An 18,723-nucleotide genomic window follows, 5' to 3' on the forward strand; every position below is an offset into this window, starting at 1 on the left:
CACTCTGTCACTTGACCTAGCGTGCTGTGGTGTCAGCCTAGCTCATAGAACCTCAAATTCTTGGGTTCAAGTGATCTTCTTGCCTTAGCCTACTGAGTAGGTTGGTCACCCGCCACCGTGCCAGCTAATTTTTCTATTTTTTTTTTTTTTGTAGAGACAGAGTCTCACTTTATGGCCCTCGGTAGAGTGCCGTGGCCTCACACAGCTCACAGCAACCTCCAACTCCTGGGCTTAAGCGATTCTCTTGCCTCAGCCTCCCGAGTAGCTGGGACTACAGGTGCCCGCCACAACGCCCGGCTATTTTTTTTTTTGGTTGCAGTTTGGCCGGGGCCGGGTTTGAACCCGCCACCCTCGGTATATGGGGCCGGCGCCCTACTCACTGAGCCACAGGCGCTGCCCTAATTTTTCTATTTTTAGAAGAGATGAGATCTCGCTCTTGTTCAGGCTGGTGTCAAATTCCTGAGCAAGTGACCTTCCCACCTTGGCCTCCCAGAGTGCTAGGAGCATAGGCATGAGCCATCACACTGGGCCTGATTTCCCATTTTTAAAAGTCAGGATGCTAGAAGTCATTAGCTATTTTTTTGCTACAGGATAGCTGGCTACTTTAGGATCTGCCAGAGCCCCCTTTGAAGCTTCATTCTGATGTGAAAGAAGTTAAGATCATAAAGAAATTCTATTTAAGCAGAATTCAGAACTCAGGAGAAACAGAAATCATGCACGTAAAACCAAGCACTTGCCAATATTGAGAAACCTAAGACAGAGCCTATTAAGAGCCACAAATGGCAAACATTTCTTTTTCAATGTGAAAAGTAACAGATTCAAAAAGGAACTTTTAGTGTAACCATACTTATCCCATTCTTGATCTGATGGCTATCTCAAAACAGGCAAAGAGTTTTAATTAACTTGTCCAATTTGGAAACCACTTGGTATGTCATGGTCATCCTGGTAGGAAAGTCCAAATTCTTATACTCTCTGACAAACTCTCAAAAGCACAGTTTTCAGTCCTAGGAAGCTGATCCTCTGAGGATTATTTTGGGACTCTTCGGAGTTCGTTCATGAGCCAAAGGGTGCTGCTGAGCAGAGCCAAGGAGCCTGACTGGTGAGTGGCAGCCAAAGGAGTTGGAACGTACATCAGCAGAGTGCTAATGCCCAAGCCCACCTGTTACAAAGAAAAGAAAGCAATAAGAAAAGCAGTAACCACAAATTCAGACTGAAAATGACCAGGCATGGATAACCAGATACACAAACCTTTACACTATCCCATCAGAACATTTAAAATGTATGTTTTTGTTTTTTTTTTTGATTAGTAGGTGGGGGCTGGATTCAAAGTCAATGGCCCCCCCCATGCATGGGAAATATATGTATTTTTAATTTCACAAGCAAATATGCTTACAAAGAAGGAAATTTGAATAAAATAGATAAATCTAAAATTCTCTTTATCTTTCATCCCATCACAGTTCCCAGTTTCTACATACTTATACTTTTTTTATTTTTTAAAGAAACAGGGTTTTGCTCTATTGCCCAGACGAGAGTGTAGTGGTGTGATCATAGCTCACTACAACCTCCAATTCTCCAGCTCAAAAGATCCTATACAAGTGCACACCACCATACCCTGCCTTTTTTTTTTTTTTTTTTTTTTTAATATTTTGTAGGGATGGGGTCTTGCCCAGGCTGGTCTCAAATGATCCTCCCATCTTGGCCTCCCAAAGTGCTGGGATTATAGGCATAAGCCACCACACCAGGCTCCACACTTATACTTTTATGTAACTGTTCATAGAGAAATGTACAGTTTTGTGCTTTTAAATATACTGTTCTGTCACTTGCTTTTTTCCCACTTAACAGTATATATCTTGAAATCTTAGTATTTTATACTGCTGTACAGTATTCCACAATATGGACTACCACAGTTGTTTATTTAACTATTTAGGTTGTTTCCAATTTTTCATGGTTACAATTCTATGATGAATTTCCTTATACGAAGTTCTTTGTGCATTAAACTATTTTAAGGTCAGGCACCAATAAGTCAATTTACTGGGGCAAAGGATTATACATTTAACTTTCTAAAAGATATTGCTAAATTATCCTCTGAAAAAAGCCATATCAACTGTTCTCCCTAAGAATATTTGAAGGTATTCATTTTGAAGGTATCCATTTTCCTACATCCAGGCTTACATCTGACTTTTATTTTCTTTTTTCATCTCTTTACAATGGCACAGACACAAAATGGTACTCATTGTTTTAATAATGCTCCTCTGTGATCATGAGTGAGGCTGAATAGCCCTTCTTGTTTATGGGCCATTCATCAATAATCATTGTTAGACTTGTGTATTGATATCTTTTACTTAGTTTCTGGTTAATAATCTTTCAAACCATTATAAATATTGAGAATATTTTCTCCGAGTCCATCACTTTTCCTTTTTAACTTTGTTTTGGGGATACTGTCAGACAGAAAAGAAATGGTTTATACCTGAGTGTAAGCCAAAGCCAGCAGAGTCGCTGCTGCCATCTTGGTCCTTCTAGGCAGGGCGATTCTCCGGGAAAGGAAGTAGAGAGCCGAAATGGCAGTGACTGAAGTGATTCCCTGCAGGGAAGAAAGACTCTCATCACACATGCCAAGTTTCCACTCACCCGGCTCTCCTCTGGATCCACTGGGCTCCCATGAAGTACTTCCCTGCACCATTTACACAATTATTCTTCAGTTCTACCCTGATCACTTCTCAGCCTCCTCCACAGTCCTCTTCTGCTTGCCACTTACATGTTGGTCTTACCCAGGGGTTCACCTGAAGTTCTGCAGGTGACCTCAGAACACTCTCAGTGACCTTTTATCTACCTTCCAATGTCTGTGGCCCCCAGGTGTGGCCGTCACTTTTTAAATTATTCTTTGCATTCATACCCCTAATTTTATCTCTACTCTAATCCTATATTCTCAAAGCAGGGCTGATCCAGCACACAAGGGTTACAATTTTCCTAGGCTGTAAATGGAGAAGGTGGTGCTGCTGCCCGCTGGTGCTAAAAAAGACCTAATGTCTCATTTTCATTCCTACCCCGTCAGAACAAGGATCCAGGACTGGAAATAAGTTCTCCTTTCCCCTTCCCTGATGTCAGGGAGAAGAATGTTTCTCTATCAAATCTTTACATCTACTTCACTTCTTTTCCTTTTCGGAGCTGTCCACAATGACAACTTCACCCAGGTTTTACTTATGCCAAAATATTATGTGGAGGTGGGGACTGAGCCCACCCCAGGTAACTTGCTCCAGCCTTAGCCCCAGGCCTTGCATACCTGAGTCCTCTGGACCTCTCTCTCTGGATGTATGACCATCACTTCACACTCAACATGCCTCAATCTGATGCCCTTCGCTAGCTCAACATTCATTCCGACGGGCCCATTTCTGTTGGTGGTGTTTTTAATATGCCACAAGAAAGACTTTAAGACCTCCTTTGATCTGTCTTCACCTTTATCCCTAACAGCCAATCTCACAAACTCTCCGTTCTTCTCACTTCCCACTCCCAAGCACGCAGCCCGGCTGCCCTCTCCCCTGCACTGTGTAGCAGCACCACTGCTTCTCGCCATTTCCTTGCCACTGAGCTTTCCCTGCTCTAATTCCTCATGCCCAGGCTCCAAGCCAATCTCTACATGGCCCATCTCAGGACCTCAAAACATTATAGCTTAAATAAACTGAAAAGTATTACTGCAGCTGTTGGCCCCAGGGGTGCTAGTTCATCTCTGATCGCTCTGTGCTTGGTAATCATGTTCTCTGCAACCCCCTCTCTACACAACTTCATTTCTGCTGAGATAATTTTCCCAGTATGTGCAGAATTGAGGGATTTGAACTTTAAGAAGCCAGCAATACCCTGAAAGCTAGAATTTGGCTGGAGAAGGTGTAATAAGGAGAAAGATATAAATCAGAGAACTGGTCTTAGAATTTCTTCCAGAAAGAACAGGAAATACAGTTCCTGCTCTACCCTCTCATGGTTACCATCAATCAGTGCTTCCCTGACACCCCAAAGCCTGTGAGAGGCTCCTGTGCTCTCTGGCAAGTAACCACCAGTCACACCTACCAGAATCCGGTGGTCAAACTGTACCATGGTGGGATTCTCAAAAACATTCCTCAGGATGGGGGAGAAGGTAAAGAGGTCCTCTGGGATCCAGGATTCTCCCATTTTGGGAAAGGAGTTGTATACAAGCCCAGCATCCAAACCTGCCACAAAAGCCCCTGTATTCCAAGGTAAATGGTATTTATTAAAACGAGAGACACAGGAAAAACCCTATCATACCAGAGTTGGACAAAAGGAACAGTCAGAAAATAGCAGAAAGACCTACACTAGAGGCTCTCAAATAGGGAATATATATACCACAATCACCATAGGAACTTACCTGTTCCTGCTCCAAGATTCTGCCTCCCCTAGAGAAGTAATAAGATACTCTGGAGGGAGAGGCCTATTAGTTTAGAAAAATTCCCTTAGTAACACTGATGCCATCCCCTACCCCTGCTAAGTACTACTGATCTGTTTAAGAAACGCTCTTCCCTCCGATATCTGCACAACTGACACCCCCATTTCCTTAGGTCGCCACTCAAATGTTACCTTATCAAAGAGTCTTAAGGATCTTAGGTAAAATGGCACTCCCCTCCCCACCTTTCTCTATCTCCATATCCTGCTTTATATTTCTTCATAACATTGACTACCATCTGACACATTATTTTTTGGTTTTTTGAGATAAGATCTTGCTCTACTGCCTGGGCTACAATACAATAGCATAATCATAGCTCACTATAACCTGAAACTCCTGGACTTATGTGATCCTCCTGCCTCAGTCTCCTGAGTAGCTGGGACTATAGATGTATGCCACCACGGCCAGTTAATTTTAGTATCTTTTGTAGAGACAAGGTCTTGTTGTTGCTCAGGCTGGTCTCAAACTCTTGGTCTCAAAAAAGCGATCCTCTCACCTCAGCCTCCCAAAGTGCTAGGATTAGAAGCCTGAGCCACTGTGCCCAATCCACAGTATGTTTTTATTGTGTATTATCTATTTGCTCTAAGTACTCAATAAATGTTTGCTGAATGAACAAAGAATTGAAAAGAACCCCAAAACTTATAAAAACTAAATCCTGATGTAAAAGAAGGTATCTAGTCAAAGAAGAATCAGAGAAATTTGGACATTCCTAATTTTTGCGAATGCCACTTATAAAGTCAAAATTCATACTCTTATACCAAAAAAAAAAAAAAAGAAAAGAAAAAAGAGTGGATCACTTGTTTGAATCATTATCTTTACTCTAGGGCAGTGAGGTCTAATAAAATTTTCTATGAAAATGGAAGTGTTCTGGGCGGCGCCTGTGGCTCAAGGAGTAGGGCGCCGGTCCCATATGCCGGAGGTGGCGGGTTCAAACCCAGCCCCAGCCAAAAACCACAAAAAAAAAAAATGGAAGTGTTCTATATTCTGCTGGGCAATAATTAACAGCCTCTAGCCACATGTGCCTATTTAGCATTTGAAATGTGGCTAGTATGACTGCAGAACTAAATTTTAAATTTTATTCAATCTTAATTTAGGTTTAAATAACTATATGAGGCTATGCGTTCCTCTCTCAGATAGTGCAGTTCTAGATGAGAGGTAGAGGTGGTGGTGTGGTTTAAAGAAAGAAAAACTTCTGTGTTGGTCTCTCTGTGCCAATGAACTTCCCACCTTCGACCATCTCTGAGGGCAGCCCTTTCGTCTGACATTTTAGTGTAATTATGATAAATTACATATATTACAATAATGTTTACAAAATAATATAACAACTAACATTTATGTAGCCTTCACTACATGCCAGGTACTATTCTAAGCACGTCAGCTATATTACTCACATTATTGTCATAATCTCTCTTTAGTAGGTAAGGTATGTGAGGCCCTGAGAGGTTGTATAGCTGACATCAAACAGTGGTGCAGCTAGAATTTGAACATGGACAGTCTGATTCTAAGTATATGTTCAATATTTTGTTCAACTGACTAGAAAGTAAAATATTTAAAAGGGAAAGGAACAGAACACAGAGCGTGGAGATAGTGGGTATGAGAGACAGGTGTGAAAGGTGACTAAGAAGATGCAGAAGGAAGGGGCAAGGCACGGGGCAAGAGCTCCCACCTCCGCAGGGAACACACACAGGCCGCGTGTGATGAGAAGAGCCCTACCTGAGAGAGCTGTAAGAAACACTAGACCTGCTGTTCCGTGAGCAAATCGTCTCAGCCATAGGAGTTGACGAGTTTCAGGCAACTAAGAAAGAAAGAAAATCATTCACATAAAGCATATTGCAGGCACTATGAGAGGCAGCAAAGATCATGGCCAAACCCAAGTGACGACTTAAGATCAGCTCTTCTCTGACCCCTAGACTCCCAGCAGATATTCTGTTCTAATACACATCATATTTTACCCCCAATTACACATTTGTCTGTCTTCCCTGCTGTAAGTTTTGTAAAGGTAGAAACTGCCATCTGTCTTTCTTACTATAGTAATCATAGCCTAGTGACTGGCATGTAGGGACTCATTATGTATCTGTTCAATAACTGAATGACTTATACTATTCAGAGAAAAAAATGTTTCATCATAGTTGAAATGATGCAGCTAATATATAGGACTGAATGTTCAACTTGTGGATGATATTAGGGCTTAGCAAATACAGTTGGAATCATAAATTGCTTAGAGTGAAGAGTCCTGCATTTACTATTTTTGGAAAAGTCAAAATTTATTTTTATTTTTATGATAGCAAACTTCTGATACTAATCAGTGAATCACCAAATATTAAGAACTTTACAAACAGGTGATTATAAAGATACAAACCAGGAAGCTACCCTCAAATGGTTTATATGCTAGTATGTGAACAGTTAGGTATCACATATTAATAGTAGTGTGGTCTGGGCGGCGCCTGCGGTTCAGTGAGCAGGGCGCCGGCCCCATATACCAAGGGTGGCAGGTTCGAACCCGGCCCTGGCCAAACTGCAACAAAAAATAGCCAGGCATTGTGGTGGGTGCCTATAGTCCCAGCTACTCAGGAGGCTGAGGCAAGAGAATCGCCTAAGCCCAGGAGCTGGAGATTGTTGTGAGCTGTGATGCCATGGCACTCTACCAAAGGCGACAAAGTGAGAGTCTGTCTCAAAAAAAATAGTAGTGTGGGCGGTGCCTGTGGCTCAAGAAGTAGGGCGCCGGTCCCATATGCCAGAGGTGGCGGGTTCAAACCCAGCCCCAGCCCAAAACCACAAAAAAAAAAATAGTAGTGCCATCCAATAGAACTTTCTGTGACTATGGAAATGTTCTATCATCTGTGCCTAATGAGAACTTGAAACATGGCTAGTATGACTGAAAATTAAATAAAAAGTTAATTTTATTTAAATATGAAGGTTTTTTTAGTTTGTTTGTTTTTGTTGAGACAGAGTCTCACTATGTTGCTGTGGGTAGAGTGACGTGGCATCACAGCTCACAAGTAACTGGGACTATAGGCGCTCACCACAACGCCAGGCTATTTTTTGTTGTAGTTGTCATTGTTGTTTAGCTGGCCCAAGCCAAGTTTGAACCCACCACCCTCAGTGTATGTGGCTGGCACCGTAACCACTGTGCTATGGGCGCCAAGCCTAAATATGAAGTTTAAGTAATACAAAGTTTGTTTAAATACAGTTAATTTTATTTGAGTAATTAAAATTTAGGTTCAGCACCTGCAACAAAAAATAACCCAGCATTGTCATGGTTGCTTATAGTCCCAGCTACTTGGGAGGTTGAGGCAAGAGAATCACTTAAGCCCAAGAGGTTGAGGCTGCTGTGAGTTGTGACGCCACAGTACTCTAAGAAAGGCAACGTAGTGAGACTCTGTCTCAAAAAAATAAATAAATAAAAATAAAATAAAATTTAAATAGTTGGCTTGGCGCCCATAGCTCAGTGAGTAGGGTGCCAGCCACATACACTGAGGCTAGCGGATTCGAGCCCAGCTGGGCCTGCTAAACAACAGTGACAACTGCAACAAAAAAATACCTGGGTGTCGTGGTGGGCGCATATAGTCCCAGCTACTTGGGAGGCTGAGGCAAGAGAACCGCTTAAGCCCAGGAGTTGAGGTTGCTGTAAGCTGTGATGCCACAGAATTCTACTAAAGGCAACATAGTGAAACGTAGTGTCTCAAAAAAATAAATAAAAATAAAAATAAAATAAAATTTAAATAGCTGGCTTGGTGCCCATAACTCAGTGAGTAGGGCACCAGCCACATATACCAAGGCTGGTGGGTTCAAACCCCGCCCAGGCCTGCTAAAAAACAATGAAAACTGCAACAAAGAAATAGCTGGGCATTGTGTCAGGTGCCTATGAGGTGTGATGCCACGGCACTCTACGAAGGGCAACATAGTAAGACTCTGTCTCAAAAAAAAAAAAAGAAATTTAAATAGCCATATGTAGCTACTGTGTTGGACAGCATACTAATTGACTCTCATCTCAAATGCTTTCTGTAATTAATTGGAATGTAAATAAATAAAAGAATTGATAGAATGTGTGTGACCTCAGACAGGAGGCTGCCCCCACACATTCCTTGCCAAGAATGGAGTCTTCAGTCCCCATTCTGCCTGCATCAGAAAGTCTTAGAAACCTTCAAGAGTACAATTTCAGTAGCCAGAGGATGTGTATGTACATGTAAGTGTTGGGGTGAAATGTGTGTATATAGGGCTGGGTGGGGAAGACAGTAATAGGGATTGAGAAGAAGGAATGGGTTGTCAGAATCCATAAATGCAGGCGATTCATTTTAGAAGGCTGACTTTGAAAGCCAAGAAAACAGGAATGATTCACATGTGGATTGTCCACAAGATCAATGCTTCGATCCATCGGGTACTCTGTGGGAGTAACTGCCAAATCAACATCTCTAGTCTCTACTGGATCTAAGCCATTAACTCCAAGTACCTAAAGGATGATTCTACTCAAGAGCCTTACTGTCATCTCAAACTTCTCTCCATGAAGAGCTTACTTGGGTTAACCCATAATTTTAATACCTAATACTCATTTCTTTTAAATACTGGGAAAAAGATGTCCTACAAGAGTGTGGTGCTATTATTAATGGAGCCTCAAAAAAGTCAGACCTTGCTTCTAAAGAAAAACATAAAATGTAAAAACTACTATTTTCCTTTCATCAGCATATAGAAAAATACTTTTAGACAAAATTTCTAAGAGTAACTATATTGTTAGACTTGAATGGTGGTCCTCGTTTAACCAACAACACAATATGCCTCTTGTACACCACCAGAAGTTCTGAATTAGCTCTGTTCTAATTTTCCTGGCCTCACCATCCCTTCTGGGAGTCAAAATTAAAGTGGTCAAGATGTTTTTTGTTGGGACTCTTTCCCATTTTTTAAAAACTTCATGTTTTACCTTCCCCAGTAGAAAATGTTGACAAAATATTCAGCTCTTATGTGATCCAGTGGTTCTACTATTTCTAGATATATATCCAAAAGCAATGAAAGCAGGGTCTACCTTGTGCTGAGGAAGCAGCAGAGACAGCGACGTCCACAAGCTGGCACAATAAAGAACAAGGGCTGATCCCAGGTGGGCGGCAAGGCGATACTGGCTGACCCGAGGGATGTCATGAGAGTCTGGTTTTTCTTCTAATCCACTTTTCACCATATACCATCCCAAAAGACCCTAGAACCCCAAAGAGAAGAGGCAAATAAAGCAAGGTTGAGGCTGGGCATAGTGGCTCATACCTGTACACTTAGCTCTCTGGGAGGCCAAGGAGGGTGGATTGCTTGAGCTCACGAGTTCCAGACCAGCTTGAGCAAGAGTGAGACGCTATCTCTACTAAAAACAGAAAAACTAGGCTCAGAACCCATAGCACAGTGGTTACGGTGCCAGCTACATACAACGAGAGCGGTAGGTTCAAACCTAGTCCAGGCCTGCTAAACAATGACAACTGCAACCCCCAAAATTGCTGGGCATTGTGACTCAGCTACTTGAGAGGCTGAGGCAAGAAAATCGCTTAAGCCCAAGAGTTTGAGGTTGCTGTGAGCTGTGACACCAAAGCACTCTACCAAGGGCAACATAGCGAGACTCTGTCTCAAAAAAAAAAAAAAAAAAAACAGAAAAACTAGCTACCAGGCACTTGTAGTCCCAACTACTCAGGAGGCTGAGGCTAGGGAATTACTTGAGCCTGAGAGTCTGAGGTTGCTGTGAGCTATGATGATGCCACGGCACTCTACCCTGTGAAACTACGAAATGAGACTTTGCTTCAAAAAAAAAAAAAAAAAAGGCAAAGTTGAAATGGTCTATTTAACTTTATTGAGGAAGTGAATTTATCATGAATACTCCTACCTGACCCCTCCTCTTTCCATACCTTCCCACATACCCAAGTGTCCCAAAAGTCATGACCTATCCACAATTCTACATATACTCTATGGTATGTAGAGTAAAAATATCACCATTAATAATTAACCATACTTTAGAATAACATTTTATTGAAGTATAATACAATTATAGAAAAGTACACAAGTATATTTGCATATGAAATCTTACCAATACTTGCTATAATTTAATATTATATAAACCTGTGAATAAAAAGAGAGTGGATCTATGAAAACTAGACTGAATGCTTTGAAAAAGCTTAACAAAGGTAACATCTTAAAAATATTTACTGTTAAGTTAGGTGAGAATAAGACAATTATTAAAGTTTTGAGGGAGAAGTCATAAAAATCTGCAAGGTTTTGCATTCAGATTGCTTTGCAAATATCTAAGTTCTCATTTATAAGGAAAATGAAACTGGAAATCACAGTTATGGAGATGATAAGAGGTTGGGGACTCACAGTCAAAGAAAAGGCTGTGGTCCTGGGTTTTTTAAAAGTTGTTAATGAAAGTATAATTTTAAGTTTAAAAGTTGACACTATGTATCATATTCTACAATTCTCTGCTGTAACAGGCTTTTTCAATTAACCATACAACTGTCAGTTCCAATATCAGATAACATGCAACTCCTTCACCTCTAGCCTCCCAAGCCAGTAGAATCAGGTGCTGCCACTTCTTCTAAATACATACTCTTCAGGAAATTTTTCTGGACATTTCTTTCACCTTTCAAGATTACCCTGGATACTCTGATTACCTTGATTTCACCTGCACTGAAAGATGAAGGCATCATGTGATTTCCCAGCTCTTACTTGCTGCTTCCCAGAACCCTGACATCTTCTACTTCTGCCTTCTTGTTGTCTGTTTTGGGGGGTTTTTTTTCCCCTAAAATATTAACTTTCATTTTGTTCCACCTATCTTCCCCTAGATTTTTATTAGTGTCTCTTTATTGTTCCTATTGCCTCTATTTCTTCCCTCTCTTCTCTCTCCTTTATCTCTTCCAATTGGCTTCATCTTCTTACCACTTCTGAGTTAAATTAACCAACTAGCTTCCTCCTGAGCAAATTATGATGCTGTTTCTTTGATGCATTGATACTCTCTCTTAGGATCTCTGTTTGACCCAAATACTCCTGTGTATCTTCTCTCATAATTCCTTTTCTTAGCTCTTAAGAACCTCTTAACTGTGAAAGTCTTTCAAAGCTCTTTTCCTTAAAAGGAGTTCAATTCATGTGATTTTAGTCACCATTTATAACTTGAATATCTCTCAGATGTATCTATATTCAAAGATGCTTCATCCCACAGAATGTTTCTCTCTTTTGAAACTTTCCCACTTGCTTCTGTAGCCATTCTAGTATAAGGATCCCACCTTCCCGATATTAGAAGTCAGAAAAAGGGAAGAGACAAGAACCCAGGAGGACAGCTATCATGGGTAACTCTACTGTGGCACATGAAAGTATACTACTGAGTGCTTACTGATTCCAGGCACTAAACTAAATATCTTATATGCTTAGTTTATCTCATTTAATAATTCACACAACCCTAATTGGTAGGCACTATTATTATCCCCATTTACATAGCTTACAGAGGTTAGATAATTTGCCCTAAGTGGCAGAGCTGAGGCTTGAAGACAGGCCTGTGACACACTTTCTTACTCACTCTCTTATAGTACCACAAAGATTACTTCCTTGAAAACAATGCTGACTAGGAAGCTCCTGGGAGCATCTCTGATTTCTCAATCTTGATTAAATCTTACCTGGAAGCAGACTAAGCCACAGAGGGCAAGAACACGTCCTTTCATGTTACGGCTCAGCCAGCCCTTTCTCCAAAAGTAGGCAGCAGGCAGGATGTATGCGAGGCCTACAAGACGACCCCACATTCGGTGTGAGTACTCCATGTACCAGATGAACTTGAACTCTGCCAACGTCATATCATGATTCAATCTGGGTGAAATGGGAAGTCAAAAAGAAGAAAGAGGAAATACCCATCTGATTTTTATTTTCCTACAAAATGCAGAAAAATTCCCCAGTCTTGCAGCTTGATAAGTCTGCTCTCTTCCCCATCAGTGACCCTGGGATGACTTTGCAATTACAGGCTTATAACAGGCAGCCCAAGATGGAGAAATAAAGGAATCTGACCATTCTGAAGGGTTTAAATAATCAAAAGATTGAATAGGCCTAATGAGATGTTTAGCTGATTATCTCCAATACTTACATTTTAAATTCTGGAAATTGCTGGTATCTTTGGAATTCTGCTTCCCATTCCTCTTGGCTTGTAGGTGGCTTCATCTCCTTTATTAAATGCCAATCTACCATCGAGAGGCCAGACTCTGTCAACCTTAGGACAGGAAAGAAATTCTGGGGTATGTGCATGAGGCTGGACTACCCATAAAGGGTTACAGCAACAAGTGGAGATGAACTTAACCCTGTGAGACGTAAACACATGCTGTCATTGTTTCTTCTTTTGACAACCTTTCCCTCTTACTGCTTAGAGTTTTGTCAGAAACAGCTGGCATTGGATACAAATTTCTTTAGCCTCATATTCTCTCAATCCTTTCATTCAATTCTCCCTACTTCTTTCTTTCACTAGCATTCCTTAACAGGCAAAATCAACCCCTAGACCAGCGATTTTCAACCGGTGTGCCTTAAGAGGATCTTAGGTATGCCACCAAAATTTTTTTTTCTACTTTTTTTTTCTTTTTTTTTGGTTGCAGTTTGGCCGGGGCCAGGTTTGAACCCGCCACCCTCGGTATATGGGGCCAGCGCCCTGCTCACTGAGCCATAGGCACCGCCCCCAAAATTTTTTTTAAAGATCGTTAATTACATAATTTTTTAATGCAAGGGGCGGCGCCTGTGGCTCAGTGAGTAGGGCGCCGGCCCCATAGACCAAGGGTGGTGGGTTCAAACCCGGCCCCAGCCAAACTGCACCAAAAAATAGCCAGGCACTGTGGCGGGTGCCTGTAGTCCCAGCTACTTGGAAGGCTGAGGCAAGAGAATTGCCTAAGCCCAAGAGCTTGAGGTTGCTATGAGCTGTGACACCACAGCACTCTACCAAGGGTGACAAAGTGAGACTGTCTCTAAGAAAAAATAAATAAAATAAATAATTATTTTTGTTTTTAATTGGTTTCCCATCGCAGGCTGGGCAAGGGATTTGAAGAGAAACTTCTCTGAAGAAGACAGGCGCACGGCCTTCAGACATATGAAAAAATGCTCATCATCTTTAATCATCAGAGAAATGCAAATCAAAACTACTTTGAGATATCATCTAACTCCAGTGAGACTAGCCTATATCACAAAATCTCAAGACCAGAGATGTTGGCGTGGATGCGGAGAAAAGGGAACACTTCTGCACTGCTGGTGGGAATGCAAATTAATACATTCCTTTTGGAAAGATATATGGAGAACACTCAGAGATCTAAAAATAGATCTGCCATTCAATCCTGTAATTCCTCTGCTGGGCATATACCCAGAAGACCAAAAATCACAACATAACAAAGATATTTGTACCAGAATGTTTATTGCAGCCCAATTCATAATAGCTAAGTCATGGAAAAAGCCCAAGTGCCCATCGATCCACGAATGGATTAATAAATTGTGGTATATGTATACCATGGAATACTATGCAGCCTTAAAGAAAGATGGAGACTTTACCTCTTTCATGTTTACATGGATGGAGCTGGAACATATTCTTCTTAGTAAAGTATCCCAAGAATGGAAGAAAAAATACCCAATGTACACAGCCCTACTATGAAACTAATTTGGGACTCTCACATGAAAGCTATAACCCAGCTACAACTTAACAATAGGGGGAAGTGGGAAAGGGGGGGGGTGGGTAGAGGGAGGGGAATTGGTGGGATCACACCTGTGGTGCATATTACAGGGGTATTTGCGAAACTTGGTAGATGTAGAATGTAAATGTTTTGGCACAGTAACTGAGATAACGCCGGAAAGGCTATGTTAACCACTGTGATAAAAATGTGTCAAATGGTTTATGAAGTGAGTGTATGATGCCCCATGATCATATCATTGTATACAGTTATGATTTAATAAAAAAATTAAAAAAAAATAATAATTATTTTTGAAAGCAGTTCAAAGCACAGTAAGCATATTCTCTTTTTCACTCTTTTTTTTTGATCAACATAATTTAAGTATGCCATGGAAGTTTCAACTATAGGTTCAAGTTTGCTGTAAGATAAAAAAGGTTGAAAAACACTGCCCTAGACCAAAGAAATGTGTCCTAAAATGCATAACCAACATTCTTTACTCAGGGAAAAAAGATTTGTTAGAAAGGTATACAAATTTAGGTTCTTGAGTGAATCTAAAACAATATAACTCAAATTTTCTGCAGTTTCCCATAAGAGCATATATGACATGGAAGGTATTCTGAAACAAGGGCAATGTGGAGAGACTTTGAGGAAGATTCATGTTATTAAAACCAGAAAGTATGTTCATCAGAAGGAGTTAGGGTTGCTAAAGTATAAGGTTGATTTTAGGCCTGAGGCAAAAAATGATGAAGAGAAGCCTAGAATATCATACTATGCTAGAAAATAATGAAGCTATCAGAGGTAACTAAAGCCTGTCAAAATGATGCTGTATCCAATTTCCAGGGATTCCCACCAACTAAAGACGTGAAAATTTGAGCAAATCATTAACACCATCATCACAATGGATTGAAACATATCAAATGTGTTTAAACCTATCAACCCATAAGAATACCACTTAAAAAACTCAAACACTTTGTTATCTTTAGAGGATCCTAAGAACTAATTTATTATTTTGAAAACTGTTAAACAGAGTGAAAGAATCAAAGTATCCATCTTGTCTTTCCTATACCAACCATACCTTGCGATAACCAAATTGTTGATGAGGGAAAATTTGTCTTTACAGAGTTACAAAAAAATTACAATTTTACAACTCTAATGAAATAGTGAATCTAGGCAATGCTAATCAATAGCTGTTGATGTCTCTAACAGACATCACTTATTCATAAATGTTTAATAACCCATGAAGTATTTTGCCCCCTTATCCTCAATCTGAACCTGATCAAACTACTATCCATTTACAGGAAATAATAGGGGACAGAGGGTCATGTTAAACATCGCCAAAGGTCTGCAATTAGCTCAATCTATCTATGAGGATAAACCCAGGACAAGCTTCTTCAACAACAACAAAAAAGGGGGATAGAGTCTCAATCTATAGATTCTTTATAGATTTAAAGAAACCTAAGAGACATATGAACCAACTGTGATGTCTGAAACCTAATAGGGGTTGGCGCCCATAGCTCAGTGGTGAGGGCACTGGCCACATGCACCGGGGCTGGTGGGTTTGAACCAGTTGGGGTCTGCTAAACAATGACAACTACAACCAAAAAATAGCTGGGCAATGTGGTGGGTGCCTGTAGTCCCAGCTACTCCAGAAGCTGAGACAAGAGAATCGCTTAAGCCCAAGAGTTTGAGATTGCTGTGACACAACGGCACTTTACCAAGGGCCACATAGTGAGACTCTGTCTCAAAAAAAAAAAGAAAGAAAGAAACCTAATTGGGTTTAATTCAAACAAACTGTAAAAAAAGTTTTGAAACAAAAGAACTCTGATGAGTGAAAGAAAATACACACAAAGTATGCACAAATATCAGTTAAGACCTAAACCGTCTTTATGAAGGTTACTCCTAACAAACCACTAAAGCATTATATGGCAGAGGAAACTATCAGACATGTGCATCTTTAAGGTTTCAATTTCTCCAGGCGTAAAATGAGGATGCTAGACTAGATACTCCCCAAAATCCCTTTCTCCTCAGTCACCCTACGCTTTCACTGATGACCCAAATGCCTGACTCAGTATGATCAAATTACTCACCTAGTTACACCACCAAGAATAACTGCTCCAGCCACTGTTCCACTGCAGACCAGGAGCCATCGCCCCACCACTCGCTCAGCAGCCTTTGAGGGAAGGGACACCGTGCCCCTTCCAGATTGCAAAGCTACTTCGGAGATAGTGCTGTATTGCCCTGGCCTCAAAGGGCGCCTCATGCCACAGCTGCAACCACACTAAGGATCAAGAGACAAATTACGACTACAGAAACAGACAGACTGTTACCCACACTCAATCCCATTCTGCCTAGGGTGAAGTACCCTCTGTATGGATGCATTTCTATAGTTTCTACTCTGGTAAAGCATCATCTCTTATCTGGACTACTGCGTCTACCTTCCACCTGTTTTTCCTGTCTCAAGTCTTGCCTTACTCCAATCATCCCAACACTAAATGAATCTTCTGGTGTCTGCATACTTCCCCCAGGCTTTACTCTACACCCAGGATTATTTTCTTTCTCCTCTGAGTACTTACTTATTTTTTAGAGATAGGGTCTTGCTATCTTGGTAGAATCATTGTTCACTGCAATGTCCAACTCCTAAGTTCAAGCAATCCTCCTGCCTCAGCCTCCCAAGGAGCTGGAACTACAGGCATATACCGCCACGCCCGGCTAATTTCTCTCCCTCTTTTTTTTTTTGTACGGACAGGGTCTCACTATGTTGTCCAGGATGGTCTTACATTCCTGGCCTCAAGCAATCCTTACCCCTTAGCCTCCCAAAGTGCTGAGATAACAGGTGTGAGCCACTGTGGCCAGCCTCCTCTGGATCTTTAAACATGATTCGTGACTGGACACTCCTATCCCCTAATAGATACCTACTACAGATCTCAGCTTAGATGTCACCTGCTCTAGGAAGTGCAGACTCTCAAAGGTCTACAACAGGTCATTCCCTTAGTACACTGTACCTCTCCTATCCACTTAATACATTGTAATGTGCAGTCACATGTCACTTAACAACAGGAACATGTGTTCTATTGCCAAGAGATATGGTCTATTGCTCTTGAAATACTAACAGCAAGTTATTGTACTAAATGATGTAGGCAACTGTAACACAATTGTAAGTATTTTTGTATCTAAACAGAAAAAGGTACATTAAAAATAAGGTCTAAAAGGGGCGGCCCCTATGGCTCGAAGGGGTAGGGTGCCGGCCCCATATGCCAGAGGTGGCGGGTTCAAACCCAGTCCTGGCCAAAAAAATAAAAGGCCTAAAAGATAAAAAAAAATTGCACGCCTGTATAGGGCAGTTCTATTATAATCTTACGGCACCACTGTTGTATATGTGGTCTGTTCACCAAAAGGTTGGGCAGCACATGACCGTACCTTCAGGTTCATCTATCTGTATCTCCCACTAAATTTTGAGCTCTGGAACAGCAGGGTCTTGTCAGTCTTGCTCTTCCCCTCCAGCTACCTTTGTTTCTTAACACTATTCCTTTTCTTAACAAGACTTCAATAAAGATTTGACAAATAGGCCAGAGGCCACACCTGGTGGCCTGTAATCCTAGCACTCTGGGAGGCCAAGGAGAGTGGATTGCCTAAACAAGAGCCAGACCTTGTCTCTACTAAAAACAGAAAAATAGCTGGCTGTGGGCACCTGTACTTCACCTTATTCGAGAGACTGAGGCAAGAGGATCTCTTGAACCCAAGAGATTGAGGTTGCTATGAGGCTCTGACACTACTCCAGACAGAGCGAAACTGTCTCAAATTAAAAAAAAAAAAAAAAAAAAAAAGACAAGTAAATTAACAAATGAATGAAGTATGAGTTTCTCCAGGACAGGAACCTTGTGGTATTTATCTTTTTCCTCCTAATATATAGTAATCACTCGATAACTATTAGTTAAGCAAATGCATACCCTCTTCTGACTCTGATTTGAAGAGTCCACAGATCTTTGTTAGTTTCCTACTTCTGATTAACTGAGTAATTTTAAGCCTCAGTTTCCTTGTCCATAGAATGGAGTTATAGTCCCTAATTACTTGAGGCCTTTTAGAAAAATCAACAATGAGGGTAAAGACTACTGAGCTTTTACCATGTACTAAAGGCTTGATTTTTAAAGTAGGTATTGTTATTCCCATTTCACAAATAAGGAAATTGAGGCACAAAGAGTTTAAGTAATTTGGCCAAGATAGCAATCAGTGGTAATTCCTGAGGCCAGGGACTCTGAGCTCGAGGAAATACATTGTGATTGCACCGTAAGGAGCTACGGGAATGTGATGTGAGGCTCTCGGCTACCTTTATCCTGGTCCTTTCACCTCACCCCCACTTCCGAGACTCGGAGTTCGCTGCAGTGCGGTACCTGTGCTCCAGGCGCCGCCCTGGGAACCAGAGGCCGCAGACACCGGCTCCCGGTCAAGGCCTTCAGGGGCGGTAAAAGCAACCGCTGCATACTGACGACAGTAAACTACAACCACTTCTACAATCCAGTGCTCTACGATCTCCTTTTTCTGCTACGAAAGAAGGAGCACTTCCGGGTTAGGCAGCGCGACCCCTCCTCCGGAAATCGGAGTGACCAGTGACATTGACTGCGCCTGCGCTGGTGTGTT

General features: G+C 41.3%; 1 protein-coding gene across 2 annotated transcripts; it reads right to left on the bottom strand.

The window, feature by feature from the left end:
• Positions 1–127: 127 nt before the first annotated feature.
• Positions 128–18,704, bottom strand: LOC128580691 (cytochrome c oxidase assembly protein COX15 homolog). Of its 2 annotated transcripts, XM_053582921.1 has the most exons (9): positions 18,477–18,704; positions 16,176–16,366; positions 12,537–12,659; positions 12,079–12,265; positions 9,468–9,635; positions 6,164–6,245; positions 4,060–4,214; positions 2,468–2,581; positions 128–1,159 (listed from the first exon to the last, which is right to left on the bottom strand). In XM_053582921.1, exons 1-9 carry the CDS (start codon positions 18,564–18,566, stop codon positions 1,028–1,030), a joined length of 1,242 nt encoding a protein of 413 aa, XP_053438896.1. In that variant the 5' UTR covers positions 18,567–18,704; the 3' UTR covers positions 128–1,027. The 2 variants fall into 2 exon arrangements, with proteins under 2 accessions (XP_053438896.1, XP_053438898.1); XM_053582923.1 differs by lacking the exons at positions 128–1,159; positions 4,060–4,214 and having other exon boundaries at positions 2,472–2,581.
• Between the last annotated feature and the right edge of the window lie 19 nt (positions 18,705–18,723).

This window comes from Nycticebus coucang, chromosome 3, assembly GCF_027406575.1.
Source record: "Nycticebus coucang isolate mNycCou1 chromosome 3, mNycCou1.pri, whole genome shotgun sequence".
In the NCBI taxonomy this organism is placed as follows: Eukaryota; Metazoa; Chordata; class Mammalia; order Primates; family Lorisidae; genus Nycticebus; species Nycticebus coucang.